The sequence below is a fragment of the Triticum dicoccoides genome, chromosome 7A (genome assembly GCF_002162155.2).
Source record: "Triticum dicoccoides isolate Atlit2015 ecotype Zavitan chromosome 7A, WEW_v2.0, whole genome shotgun sequence".
NCBI lineage: Eukaryota > Viridiplantae > Streptophyta > Magnoliopsida > Poales > Poaceae > Triticum > Triticum dicoccoides.
Genome location: NC_041392.1, coordinates 65,422,682 through 65,437,662, shown reverse-complemented (window position 1 = coordinate 65,437,662; position 14,981 = coordinate 65,422,682). Strand labels below are relative to the sequence as shown.

General features: G+C 46.5%; 1 protein-coding gene across 2 annotated transcripts; it reads left to right on the top strand.

The window, feature by feature from the left end:
• The first annotated feature begins 3,043 nt into the window (after positions 1–3,043).
• On the top strand, positions 3,044–14,393 carry LOC119331145 (alpha-1,2-galactosyltransferase gmh3-like). Of its 2 annotated transcripts, XM_037604318.1 has the most exons (7): positions 3,044–3,580; positions 3,730–3,762; positions 3,860–3,950; positions 4,372–4,632; positions 5,659–6,263; positions 13,668–13,836; positions 13,915–14,393. In XM_037604318.1, exons 1-5 carry the CDS (start codon positions 3,131–3,133, stop codon positions 5,754–5,756), a joined length of 933 nt encoding a protein of 310 aa, XP_037460215.1. In that variant the 5' UTR covers positions 3,044–3,130; the 3' UTR covers positions 5,757–6,263; positions 13,668–13,836; positions 13,915–14,393. The 2 variants fall into 2 exon arrangements, with proteins under 2 accessions (XP_037460215.1, XP_037460214.1); XM_037604317.1 differs by having other exon boundaries at positions 13,668–14,393.
• The last annotated feature ends 588 nt before the right edge of the window (positions 14,394–14,981 follow it).

Sequence of the window (14,981 nt, the reverse complement as noted above, 5' to 3'; positions counted from 1 at the left end):
CGATAAGGGGACACAATCTCTGCTTCGACAGGACGTGCCAACAAAAACCACACGCCCCGAAACGTGGAACGACGGGACGAGAAATGGTTCGAAATAATGACCGGGCAAGCATGACGTCACGTTACTAAAGTGGTCAGCAGATTGGATTCGTGAAATATTATACTCTCTACGACTGTGTGTTGCATATCCAGACACGTTTGTTTCATCCTAAGACTATCTTGGAGTTCGGAAGGAGGAACCCGCCTTGCAATGCCGAAGACTGATCTACGCGCCGGATACCTTGTCATTGAAGCCAGGTTCAGGGGCTACTGAGGGAGTCCTGGACTAAGGGGTCCTCGGGCGTCCGGCCTATTAGCCATGGGCCGGACTGATGGGCTGTGAAGAACACGAAGACCGAAGACTGCACCCGTGTCCGGATGGGACTCTCCTTGGCGTGGAAGGTAAGCTTGACGACCAAATATGTAGATTCCTTTCTTTGTAACCGACCTTGTGTAACCCTAGATCCTCCTGATGTCTATATAAACTGGAGGACTTAGTCCGAAGAGAGGAGAGATTCATTATCATAATCATAGCCAGACTAGACTTTTAGGGTTTAGTCATTACGATCTCGTGGTAGATCAACTCTTGTAATACTCATATTCATCAATATCAATCAAGAAGGACGTAGGGTATTACCTCCATAGAGAGGGCCCGAACCTGGGTAAACATCGTGTCCCCTGTCTCATGTTACCATCGACCTAAGATGCACACTTCGGGACCCCCTACCTGAGATTCGCCGGTTTTGACACCGACAACAGGGGAGCAGGGGCGAGGCCATGCGCTGGGCGCGGGCTAAGGTGAGCATGGCCTAGAGCGTCTTAGGAGGGGGGGGGCGCAGGCGCTGCCGGGGTTGATGGCGGTCACGGCGGTGAGCGGCGGTGGCTGCAGCGTTTGGGCACAACGACACTTGAGCTTCAAATCGAGCAGGGCAACGGGTTAGGCGACATATATTCGACGCCTCGAGCATGCCCACACCACCAAAAGGAGAAGGCGAGCACGGCCTCATAGTATTCGACGACCATGGCGGATGGTGGTGCCAGAGCTCTCGGGAGAGGTAGCTAGAGGTCATGCGCGAGCCAGGGGAGAGTGGGGAGGCGAGACGGTGCTCACTGCGGTCCTGTAGGGGTGCAAGGCGAGCTCGGGGAGGACCCGACGACGCCGAAATAGAAGACGAACGTCGACGATCGAGGGAGGAAGAAGAGCTCGATGGCGAGTGTACGGGGTGGATCCGCTCGATTGGGTGCTCGGGATGGATGAAGTCGATGCCGGCGGTCCTCCTGGACGCGGTCTCGGGCTTGGGGAGGCCTCCAGAGCACGTAGACGGCGGAGGTGCGACAACGGCCTTGCTCGGGTGAGGGGAACCGAGAGGGAGAGAGAGGAAGCGAGAGGAAGGGGGTTCTGGGGATGCTAGGGTTTGGGGGAGGGGTCGCGGGTTGTTCTTAACCTCAGGGGGGCCGTGGGATGGGTGCCACAACGGCATCGCCGACCAAGAAGGCCAGGATGGCCGCCACGGTTTGAGTTGGATGGATGGAGATGGAGTTGGGCTGGGCTTCCACTGTTTGACTTAGGCCCAGCAGCACAGTGCATCTCTGGGCTTTTCCAATTCCCTTTTCCTTTTTTTATTTATATTACTTTTTTCTGTTTTAGTTCTGTTTCTTATTAATTTTAGTGTTAGTAAAATATACACGTAGCATCTAAATTAGTATTTCAACTTGGTCCATAGTCACAAAAAGTCTAGTCCTCAATTAAATTATTTTGACATTTTATTAATTAAAAAAGGTATTTAAATTATTGTTTTTACTGTTGTTTTATTCATCTTATGGTATTTAAACATTTTATAAAGGTGTGGTTTCTCCACCATAATTACCTATGCAATATTTGGTCCACTCCGAACATTTTAGTTTTAATATTTGAAATTTTTTATTGTTACTTAATTTTGAATTTGAATTTGAATCGGTTTCTAACTAACGCGAGATTAGCAACAGTAATCAAAGTGACGTGACATGATTAGCAGAGAATTACTGTAGCTTAATTATTCGGGCGTCACACACGGGGAACTTTTTTTCCCTTAATCACTGTTTGATAACCGAAGTGGGGAAGAATGGTGGTGGCATATGAGATACAAAGATACCACAAGTATAAACGTATGTGTATCGGCTTCGCCCACAAATAGAAACATGTAAAGTGGCTTAGGAATCCGAAATAACTTTGTGCTTAGGCACCGCCGTAGCTGCACACCAGTGAGGATTCTGGAGCCCTGGGAACTCTTTTAATCATTTGTCTCAAGTCTAGTTATTTTATCTGCCATTTATTTCAGCTTATTTATTCACCTTTACACTTGCAACTTTTATCACTATTACTATTTTGGATCGCTTACAATTTATAGGTATATCATTTGTACCTTGGAAAGGGCCAAAGACTAATTCCTATGCTCCTTATGAGATTGATACTCTTACTTCAAAAAGGTTACAACTAAACCCTGTGCATTTGCAGGCTATCGCCTATCCCTACAAATTAGGTGAGTAACCATCCCATGCAGGTGGCCAGACGCCCTGGGGATCAGGTGAACAACCACCACCTTCTCCTCCTCCCACCCCTCTCTGCCCTCCACTGCCACACCAACTCCCCTAAGCCGTCGGTGCTTGCCACCCACTGCCGGGCATCGTCCCCTCACTGGACACCAACCCAACTTCTCCATCGTGACGCTCTTCGACGAGAGCCTACGCTATATTTGAATAATGAAACTGAAAAGGTGTGCTTTTGAATGTTGTGAACTGTGTGAGATAGAAACGTAAAAGTTTGAATTATTCTGCTTTGAAATTTGAATTAAACTAAGTTGGTATGCAAACATATATTTTCCCCGTTTCAAAATAAGTATCGCTGATTTAACATAAAATTGGTATAAATAAAGTTATACTAGTAAATTAACAACACTTATTTTAGGACCAAGGTGTATGAGACTCAGTGAGTGCATGACTGTTGGGAACAGAGCACAGAAGAACACGCGAAGACACCAGCCTTCACTTCACGAGCAAAGATTCGTTGCTTGATTTGCTCTACCACCCATCTCAGCCACCGGCGGCGACCTCAGATGGGCGCCCGGGAGCGCCGCGCCGTCCACCACCGCGCTCGCCTCCGCCTCCTCCCCCACCACCGCCACCTTCTCCTCCTCCTTCCGCTGCTGCTCCTCTTCCTCCTCCCGCCCCTCTCCGCGCTCCTCCTCCGCCGCGCCAACTCACTGGGCCGCCGCTGCCTGCCCCCCGCCGCCGAGCACCGCCCCCTCGCCGGGCAGCGGCTCAGCTTCTCCATCGTCACGCTCTCCGACGAGGACCTGTCGGGCCGAGGCGTGCGGGGGCGGTCCTTCCGCGGCGTGCTGGCGGCCACCGCGCGGAACAAGCGCGCCTACGCGGCCGCGCACGGGTACGGCCTCGCCGCGCTGCCCCCCGGCGCGGTCGACCCCGCCCGCCCGCCCGCCTGGAGCAAGGTCCTCGCCCTCCGCGCCCACCTGCACCGCCACCACTGGCTCTTCTGGAACGACGCGGTGGGTCGCCGCGGCCGCGCCACCACTCCCCTGTTGGTTTATGCTCTCCTACACTAAGAAAATAGTATAGTATCTGATGGTTCTTAGTTTTTTTACTCCTTGGAACCAATGGTGGTGGTGTATTGATCTTAAACGGCCCTTGATTTCAGGACACGCTGGTTACCAACCCTGGCATCTCGTTGGTAAGCCTGATGCTTTTATGGAATCTTGTTCTAACCTCTTGATGTTTAGTTTTGAGTTAATATATAATTTTGTTTCTCCTGTTTACTTGTGCTGAAGGAGGAGATTTTGTTCTCGGTGATTGGGCATAGTGATTTTGATGCATCGCCTGATCTCATTCTGACAGAGGATATCAATGGGGTGAATGCCGGTAGGCGAAACTGGCGCATTGTTCATTTCTACTTCATGTCTGTCTAAATCATCTGACTAGCAAAGTAATGTCAACTTTTGTGATATATCACACTCATTAACACTGAATGTCTGCTTACCTACTACTGTATCGTGAGAAATATGCATAGGATAGTTTTGTATGGCACATTTGTACAGTAAGGCTGATCCGTGCCTGTGGGCTAGAGCAAACCAAGCAAGGGAATAGGCACTGAGATTCACATCTTGCTAATATCCTAGGGAAGCATACTTGGAAAAATACATCCACAATAATTCATTTCACTTCTCTTATTATTTTGTTACTATAGTTCACAATCTTACATTACCGTTCTTATAGACAGGAGGTTAAGCACAAAGTAAGATACAGACATTTCATCCATCAAATATTGACCATGCTCATGCAGGACTGTTCTTCATAAGGAGGTCGAAATGGAGTGAGCGATTTCTGGATACATGGTGGAACCATACATCATTTGTACAATTTGGTTCCACAAAAAGTGGGGATAATGCAGCGCTGAAGCATATTGTGGATCACTTGTCACCTGAAGAAACACAAGCACACGTCCGTATAGCAAAAATGCAGTGCCTCTTCAACTCATACCCCTGGGTTGCTACGTGCAAATCAGTTCACCGCCTGATCTTCCACCCGTCCACTACATGGAAAGGTTTCCTGATATGCTTATTCCCTATTCATTCCATAGATGCTGTAGTTATTTACATTCGAAAGTGAAAGAAGCACTCGATTGGTAATGAAAACTGGATCTCCTAAGAGTTCTTCAGATTTATCTTTATTATCTACTATGCTCATATTACTTCTTGGGTTTGCCAAAAGTTAAGATAGCAGGTGCAAATTGAAGTGCTACATGTGCCTTTTGTGATTGAATATCAGTCCATACTAAGCTAAACGGGGCACTGGTATGTCGAATTGAGCACATGATATATGTGGCTTAAGTGTAATGTTTCTGAATACTGAATACATGATTATTCCCAGAAACAGAATCTGAATTAAATCAGGAGTCTGTTACTCATGAACAAGAAAGATGACATGTACTGTTCTCAAGAAAAATATCATATGTAACATGTCAGTTTTTTTTTTGAAAAGGAGGATGACCCCCGGCCTCTGCAACATGTCAGTTGTTTATAATCAACCAGACACTGGGTTGTTCTTGTCACCTTATTCCTGTTGGCCACTGCTTCACTAATTTATAATCAAATTTTAGTTCCTTTCTTTAGAAGAAGTTTTGCCTGTTATGTATGGCACATATCAGGTGCAAGTATCCATTTCGAGAAAATATGAAAAAATAGGCCTGGATGAATTTAGAAGGTGGACATTAGTTAATCAAACATCTGTTCTAAGTGTCAACTTCAAACTTGACTCGTGTTAGGAGAAACTAAAAGGAGAAGCCCTTGACATATTCTAAGTTATAGAAATAGACAAAAGTCACCGCTGACTACAGTTTTTTCTGTTTTTATTTATCATAACACAAGTAAATTTCAAATTGAAAATTGAAAGCTCTGTTTGATCAATTAAATACTTCTCCAGGATTCTTTTTAGAAAACTATCCATGCTTCATGTTTGTTTGGTGCTCGAATCATGCTTGTTTTTCAAATTCTCACCAAATTCATGTTGTTACTTCATACATTGCCATTATCATCTGCACATAGTTGCTCATTGCATGTTGACTGTGCAGGGGCTTATTCAGATGGAGATTTCATGGTCCATTTTGCTGGCCTAAATGACAAGCGAGGCTGGACATCAAGAATTCTTAGAGAGATAACTCACCGATGAGGATAATTACCCCAATTTTATAATGATCAATGGAGGATCTAGAAGTTTATGTGAAGAGCCTGGTTGTTTTTGTATCATATTCTGTTGTAGACTGCCATTTTAGTTGGACAGCATGTTCCGTTTCTAATCATCTATTATTAAAAGGTTGCCTCCCCCTAACTACTTCTGCAAACCTCTGATCCAGCCATGTCATAAAAAATACTCGACATTCATTTCTGGACAGCTCTTATGCACAGGTGTTTGATTCAGAAGCACAACACAGCCATCTGCCTCTTTTAATACCTCGCCAATATCCACCGATCTCTCACATCCAACAGATCAACATTGCAACATGACATCAACTTATCAAGGCTTCTCTGCCATCACCGGGGAATGTGGAGCTGCTGCTGCTCTACGACTTACTATGTGGTTAGTGTAAAAAGTGTCAGCATTGGACCTTGGCATGCCACTGACATTCTTGAGAGGCGCCTGTTGTCGTCCACTTGGTGTGTGTCAGCGAATCTGCAGGTATGGTCACGTTCCAGTAATCACTCTTGATAGGCAGTGTCCTTTTGATACTTCCGTGTAGCTGTTGTAGATTTTCCATATAGTTGATCCGGTAGTCAGCCTCCTTCTCCGATAGTTTCTCTAGGATTTGTTTGTGTATTCTCTGATTGCACCAATGTGTTTTTTTAGCTTGATTTATGATTTAGATCTATGGTAGGAACCTATTGTTCCAAGAACTGTAGGATTTTTTGCGAATTGAAATGGGAACTTGAACGGTTCAGGCTCAACTTGTCAATTCATTCAACCTTTTGATGTTAGGTTTGTCAGCTACAAAGCGCAATTTTTAGGCCTGACTCTGTCCCCCATGGACCGCATGGTGTGGAAGGCTTGGGCACCTCCAAAGGTTAAATTCTTTGCTTGGTTGGCTTTGCAAGATAGGATTTGGACTGCCGATCGTTTGGAGAAGCGTGGTTGGCCAAACTGTGGCCCTTGCCCGCTTTGCAAAAGAGAACAAGAAACGGGGATACACCTCTTTGTCAAGTGTCGTTACACGCTTAGGCTCTAGAGATCAATCATCGAGAGGCTTGGGCTCACGCACATGGACATCTCCGATTGGCAGTTAGAAGCAACCGTCACTGAGTGGTGGCAAAAAAGAACCGACGACCGCAACCCTCACCGCCACGCAATGGCTTCGCTCACCATGCTTGTTTTTTTGACCATTTGGAATGAGAGAAACGCCCGAGTATTCCGTCAAAAAAGCGCACCACCACCGGTCCTCCTAACCAACATTTTAGAAGATGCTAAACTTTGGGTTACTGCTGGCGCAAGAAAGCTAGGGAACATCATATTGTACGAGTAATTGTCATGCCGCTTATTTGTGAGTGCGTTGTAAAACTCTAAACTCTACTCTTCCTTATTTAATTGAAGAGGCAAATCTTTTGCCTCCGTTTAAAAAAAAAGTAGAAGATATGTAGATCGCATCCTGAGAACCCTCACTGCAGCCTGGGCAGGCAATGCAAAGCCTGTGAGTTAGAATTAAATGTCACTAACTAAACTCCACATCCATTTGACCTCTATATGGGTGTTTTTGCCACCATCTAACTCCCTCCCCTCATTCGTCTCCCTTTGATTTGCAGTTGCAATCCCACCCGTACATCTATTCGTGCAGTCAATTTGACACCAGGGCAAAATATCTGAATCAGCTGGTTACTTGTGTTAGCAGCACACCTAATCCTGACACAGTGCGTGATTTCAAACATCATCTTTTACCGCCTGTTGTGTATATCTAAATGTCTATTGTACTGCCCTCAAAGATTTATCTATACTCTATACCCCTACTAATAAAAAATATATGTATTCTTGGTCCGTCATGTTATTTTGCAGAAACCCCCTCAAGTTTTTGGTAATAAACCCATAGTACATATTAATTGATTTTTTAAAAATCCATAACTTTTAACCATAGCTCCAAATTTAACATGTTATATATAAAATTTGATTAGAAAAATATGTCGAATCTGAATATGATATTATTTTTAACAGTTAACCATTAAAAGCAATGCTATTTACGATGAAACACTTAGGCAGGCAAAACCAGGATGGGGAACAAAAACAAAATCTATAACCACGCATGCATGCCTCGTCACGACTTCACAGAAAAATATAGATTTATCATCCTATGCCAAAAGGGAGACGTCTTAAGATTGACAAGATTCAAACGTGTTGTGATGGTGTGCACACTGAGATCAGCGTCGACGAGAGTGGGAAGAAGGATAAATAGAAACACAGCTATGATGCCATGTGTTGAAATAAAGGACATGAACCTACGAATTCATGGTTATTAGATTATTAAGTGTCTTTTCACCCGTTGCAACGCACGGGCTCATTTGCATCGTATGCCGAGAGGGAGACGTCTTAAGATTGACAATATTCAAACGTGTTGTGTTGATGTCAACACTGAGGCCAACGTCGACGAGAGTGGAAAGAAAGATAAATATATAGGAACTCAGATGGGATGCCATGTGTTGAAGTAAAGGACATAAACCTACTGAAGTTTGGACTCGTGATTATTAGATTAGGACGTGTTTTTTCACCCGTTGCAACGCACGTACTCATTTGCTAGTTTACCCAATGATAAAAGTGTGGTGCCAGTGCTGCACGATTATGGACCATGCTGGTATCTTGCTTGTGCTTGCATCCATTACAGTGCTGCCATCATCCCATGAAAATTCTCGTATTAGTGTACTATTTTCACAAGTTTCTGTTGTCTAATCTCCCTTTAAATTTAATTCGGTCCATCTGGATTTGTTAAATTGCGCAACTCAAACGCAAAATGTTAGTGCTCTGCCTGCGTGGGGGTCTCTGAACTAGACTCTCTTTTTACATGGTGTTGAAGCTACATCCATCTCCACACACCCACCACCCAATGCGACCCTTTCTTCTTCCTCTTTTCAGTTTATCTCTCTTGCTTTTTCCCCAGGATGTGAAACCAGAACCAAATTTAGTGGTGACTAGCTTTCAGCTTTTGATCCCTGAGCGCACGCATATGGCTGCTGAAAGGTGTGGAGGAGATGAGACAGTGAGAAAGTAGGTAGAAATCACATATCTGACCTCAGGCGGAAATCAAATCACAAACTGACCTGGTCACGAAAAAATTTCACTCTGCTGACCCTTTGATGTGGCGCCCGACAGCCGGGCGCCGCACCCTACTATGCAGCGCCCTTCCCTTAGGCGTCGCACATCCTGCCAGCATGGCAGCCCTGGTCCAGTTGCGGCCCCACACGCACCTGTGCAGCGCCTAAGAGCTAGGCGCCACACACCTGTAATGTGCAGCGCCTAGCTCTTGGGCGCTGCACAGTCTGTGTTCCACTTGGGCTGGCTCCACCCTCTCTCCCCTCCCACCCCCACCCCACACACCCCCACCCGACCCAAACCCTTAGACTTGCGGCCCTCCTCTCTTCCCCTCTCCCCCCTCTCAAATCCTTCGCAAATCTTGCAAATCCGGAGTATTTGACCGTGGATTTCAAAGCCAACCCCTCCCTTAAGGTAATCTCCTCCGATCCCCTCGTTTTCATCCATAGGAATTGTCACATTTGCTCAAATCTTGCTAGTTTGGGGAAACCCTAGATTTTGATAGGATTTGGAAATTTGTGTTGAATGATGTTATATTTCTTTGCTAATTTGGGTTGTTTAGGCTTCCATAGTATGCTAGGGTTAGGGTTATGTGTGTTTGATGTTGGTGTTAGGGTTATGTTGGTGTTAGGGTTGTGGTTATTGTTATGTGGGGGTTAGGGTTATTAATTCATATATATGTTAGGGCATATGTGTGCAAATATTTTTCTTAAGTATTTACTTGATATATGTGTGTTTTTGATTATTGTAGGGATGGGGAGAACATGTGTTTATGTTCATCATGTGGATAAAGAGGCCTTTTTGAAAGGCAATGTTGAGACGGACCCGGATGAGCTTGACATGGTGTTTGAGAGTAGTCCTAGCTATGCGGAGCTTTTGAAATAAGTGAGGAAAGATTTGAATTGGATGGACCCAAGTGACGTTGTTGAGTTCGAGGGAAGGCATAATGTTGGTTTAGGAATGCACATTCGTTGGAAGACAATGCGTGTGAACTCCGAGCAACGTTGGGTTGCATACAAGGAGACGGTTGCCGAATCTCTAGACAAGGCTCTTGAGTTATTTGCCTCCAAGAAGGTTGAGTCTACTTTGAATTTAGACTTGAACCGGAACCCCTCCCCGTTGGTTGCTAGCACTCCCCCACCCATGAACCAAGATCAAATGAGTGAACCCCTCCCTGTATAGTGTGGCGCCCTTCCCTTGGGCGCTGCACACTGACTTAGCAATTTTTGGAGTGCAAAACCAACTGGAACGCTCCTGGTGCTCTCTGGAATGATTCTGTTGCTCTCTGGACTGCCATGTCCAGGTGTGCAGCGCCGAAGACCAAGGCGCCGCACTGTGTAGTGTGGCGCCTTGGCCTTCGGCGCTGCACCCCTGGACCAGTACTTCACGTGGATAGATCTTGAAGTGCCAGAAGATGTTAAAAAGGACCAATACGCAGATTGTCTTAGGCGGCAACGACGGTTCGAAGAATCGTTTCGAAGAGGCTTGGAGGAAGAGCGTCGTCAGAACGAGAGGATGGAGCGGAAGAAACGAGAGGAGGAGAGGGCACGCCAAGCGAAACTTGCTCGTAAGGAGGAGAGGGCAAGAAAGCTTGCAAAGGCTCGCGAGGCGCAAGAGGAGGACTCGGCACGTGACAAGAAGGGGAAATGGCCTCGCTCTACTCAGTAGGGACTTCGCTTCGGTGCACTCGTCATCAACTATTTTCTAATGAATGTGTCATGAAGTTGTGAGGGCATGTGAGATGTTGGTGAACTATCTTCTAGGGCAAGCTACCATTTATCATTTGTAATGAATGTGTCGTGAACCATGTCGTAGTAATGTTTGAATTGTCTTAAGTTATGAACTCGTCGGCTTAAAATTTGTGTTTGTTCAAATTGTTGTGATGCTGCAGTCATTGTAAGTGTTGTGGATGTGATGCAAGCCAACTGTGGCTCTCTGGATCGTCATGTAACATACGCAGAATGATGCTTGGCCCAGTCTTTTATCTTCCGTTGCCTTCTCCTGTCCAACCTGCGTGGTATAAAACCAAACATTAGCACAATCAAAAGGAGTTCCGATGATTAGACAATACGCACACATGCTCTCTTACCTATGAAGTGTTTTATCCGTGTCCACCCAATCCGGCGGGTGAGGCTGGAAAAGACCAAACTGACGATACACGCGATGCGGCAAATGAAACTCAACCGCCCAGTTGCATATCAGTGGGCACCGCATAAGCCAGAGATCCTTATCCCGCAAGCACATCAGGTTGAGGCGGAACTCCGCGGTGTACCCCAAGCTCTCACCCGCGCCATATGGCTGCCATTCCACCTATGAAACAGGGCAACAATGCAAATTTGATAACTATTTTTCAAGCAAGCATGAGAAAGGACTAAAGTAATGACCTCCTTACCTGCTCAGGCGTAATCGTGTCCAACTCGGCAATGTACTTTTGGTACATGAGATTGACATCGTTCGTCATCTCGGAAACGATATCCCACTTGTAAGCCCACGTGGGGCGCCGTAATTCGTCATGTTCATCTGCATACCAAGGATCAAACCTGACGCTCTTCGGGCGTCCAACAGGCAGACGCTCCCAGCTCCATACAGAAAGTAGAAGCAGATTACCACCAATGCCTGCACTAGGTGTGATCCTGCAACACGCATCATCCGGCTACATATGAAAGAAAAACAATGTTAACTTGACAGTAAGCTTGCGTTGCTAATGAATAAATGAGTTGATCACAAAACAGACCAACTACCTGTCGGTACAAGTAGGCAAGAGTCGCTGAACCCCAGCTCCATTTGCTATCGAAGACGGTCAACGCCTTCAGCCACATCCATGGAGCGTTCTTGCCAGTGGAGTCAGGAAACAAAGTCCTCGACACAATGTACCACATATACACACGAGCATGTGTCTGGATCACATCATCGGTTGCATCCGGAGGGCACGTCGCAAAGTTATTTTGAATCCACGTGAAAGCAGCTCCGGCTGCCTTCCTTTCCCTCTTCTTCTTCTCTTCTCCCTCCTCTACATCATCCTCAGCCACGGTAGGAGCCATACCGATAAGAGCAATCATCTGCTCGCGCCACCCATCAGAATCGGTGCTCATACATAGAGGCCTCCCGTCGATAGCAAGACCGGTGATCAACGAGACATCCTCGAGCGTCACGGTCATCTCCCCGGTCCGAAGATGGAAACTATGGGTCTCTGGCCTCCACCTATCAACAAGAGCGGACACCAGTGGAGCGTTCAGATTCGGCGTGGACCGGCTGACCAACAGAATCCACGGGAGTAGTCCTGCCTGCTTGATGTACGGTGTGTACCGCTCATCGTAAGGCATGGCAGGACCAGAGACCCCGTGATACCGAATCTTCAGAGGTTCAAGCTTCTGCAAAAAACAAGTAATGACAAATCTTAGGGCATGTAAATTTCAACTAAAGGCAAATTTGCAAAATATTTAGATTACTCATTATTACCTTATCCTTCTCGCGCATCATGTAGGCCCGGTGTTGCACGTCGTAGACATCGTCCAGAAGCCAAACCATCCTTACAATTTCAAACAATAAACATATAAAAGTTCATCTTCGTCTCAAATATCGGTATACACTAAACATATAACATGTGTTCAACTACAAGAATCTCAACATCTCCTTCTCACACAATGAATATGTCATATGTGTTCAAATAAACTAAACATCTAATATTTCAAATAAACTCAACATCTAATATTTGAAATAAACTGAACATCTAATATATATCTAAACAAACTTCTCATATGTCTACAAAAATCAACATCTCATAGTTATCTATAAAAATAGGCATCTCATATATATCTAAAAAAACTAAACAATCTAGGGTTTCAACAACAAGAATCATATATTGTGAACTAATAAATAACACTACGATACTACCAATATGAATACACATCCTAAATCGAGCAAACCAAACAAATCAAGGGTTCCATCAAATCATGGACAAATCTCTAGAATGACAACAAATTTACGGAGCAAAAGAAAGAGAAGGGAAGAGTTTACCTAGTAGGATGGATTGGGGATCGAATCCACGGATCAAATCTTCAGATCTGAGAGGGATGTGGGGGGATTAGATGGGGGCGCCGCCGCCGCCGCTGCTCTCTGTCCAGAGAGCGGAGAGACGAAGAACTGCCTGGTCGGGCTGGGGCGGCCGCGCTTAAGTCACTGTGCAGCGCCCAAGAGCTAGGCGCTGCACATTACAGGTGTGTGGCGCCTAGCTCTTAGGCGCTGCACAGGTGCGTGTGGGGCCGCAACTGGACCAGGGCTGCCACGCTGGCAGGATGTGCGACGCCTAAGGGAGAGGCGCTGCACAGTAGGGTGCGGCGCCCAGCTGTCGGGCGCCACACCGAAGGGTCAGCAGAGTGAAATTTTTTCGTGAACAGGTCAGTTTGTGATTTGATTTCTGCCTCAGGTCAAATCTGTGATTTCTGCCGAGAAAGTATTCCCTGTGCTCACTGATTGCCGCCGTACGTCGAATGGAACCGGAGAAAGGAGTGGAGATCACATTGCATCGGAATCCTATTCCCCTCCCACTCGCCTCCTCTTTATATTGCGTCCCTTGCAACTTCTTCCCCTCCCCAACACACACACACACACAAGGGCCTTCCTCGTGAAGCAGAGTTCGGCTCCGAAAACCTTGCACAAGTGAGTCCCTAAGTGTGTTTGTCTTGTCTTAGTGCAATAATGATCATTCGTTCATTTGTTGCAGATGTTCTAGTTACGAGTGCTAAGATCGAGAAAATGCTACTACTAGTCTCTAATTTAATTGTTGGCATGTTTTAGGTCCCAGGCCATGATCGGAGACATATCCTTCCGTACATCGTGGGCGAGGATGGACATGACGATGAGCTTCCCGTCGAGGAGCCGGCGTTTTTGCCGGTTGAACGACCTCACCATGTCGACCGCCTCTTCCTCGACAAGTGCCATGGAGATCTGCTCGTGCCATGATGAGGTCGTTCAACCAGCAAAACGGCGGCGGTCGCCGTCGGCGGCGGGCCCGGTCGCGCCCAAGCCCTCACGGGACACTGAGGCGCAGGACCTACGAGGTGGTACGAGGTGGACACCTTTAGGCACTCGTCAGTGACCATCATGTTCTTGAGAACTGGGTCTCACCCTATTCGCCAGGCCTGCAAGGAGTGCAGTTAGCCCACCCTCGTCCGGCCAGCCGGCGTCAGCGGTGGCGACCCCATAGCCGGCAAAGCACGCCCTGCCCTTCACCTCGAGGGCGTCGTGGAATGGACGGTACCTCTCCACGGCGTCGTGTGGGCCTGCGGCGTAGCAGTTGGTGATGGCGAAGCGGCGCTCGGCCCCGGCTCCTGTTTTCAAGAATGCGGATTTGGTTCTGCACATGAAGTAGTGAGTGTATGATTGTGGATACGGAAGACGAAAACAGCCTCCGAGATGACACCCATGATTTGATTTGATCTAGCTCGAGCCTATTGTTTTTCTATGATTTGTTTGTGTGTCGTCCGATTGCTGCAATGTGTTCTCGTTTATGAGCCTCTGATCTATCTATGGTAGGAACTTATTGTTCCACGAACTGCAGGATTATTTGGCAACTGAAGCTGGAACTTGAACGGTTCAGGCTCAACTTGTCGGTTCATTCAAACCTTCTGCTGCTGGGTTTGGAAGTAGTACAGGTGTAAATCACATCATGGGAACCCGCACTGCAGCCTGGGCAGGCTCTTTTTCTTTTTCTTTTTTGTAACTTACATTACAAGAGGTTATTGTTTGTCCCCGTCAGGTGCCGCTGAAGCTACTGCTAACTGCGGAAAGAACTTGGCTGGTGAATGCTCAAGCAAAGTTTGGCGTCGATCGAGCGCTGATCGCGATCATGTACGAGTAATACTGATGATGGTGGATGCTGTAAGCTTGACAGTTGGGTGGGTTCTTGAGAGCCTGTCGTGCAAAGAGATAATGCTGTCAATGTGATGGTTAAACTCACGTGGTTTATTGTTCTGGGGCAACTATCACACTCACACTCAGCACACATCTTAAGTCTCTGAAATGTAGAAGGAGCACTGCTGAACCATTTGTCTGGCTCTACTGACTCCCATTGGTATATCATGAATGGAATGATAGATACTTTCAGCTGTA

Bases quoted from the DNA above. Each gene is read 5' to 3' on its own strand.
- LOC119331145 (XM_037604318.1), top strand. From the start codon at position 3,131: ATGGGCGCCCGGGAGCGCCGCGCCGTCCACCACCGCGCTCGCCTCCGC. The intron at 3,581-3,729 runs GTGGGTCGCCGC...CCTTGATTTCAG, and splicing joins GGCTCTTCTGGAACGACGCG to GACACGCTGGTTACCAACCC. The intron at 3,763-3,859 runs GTAAGCCTGATG...CTTGTGCTGAAG, and splicing joins CCAACCCTGGCATCTCGTTG to GAGGAGATTTTGTTCTCGGT.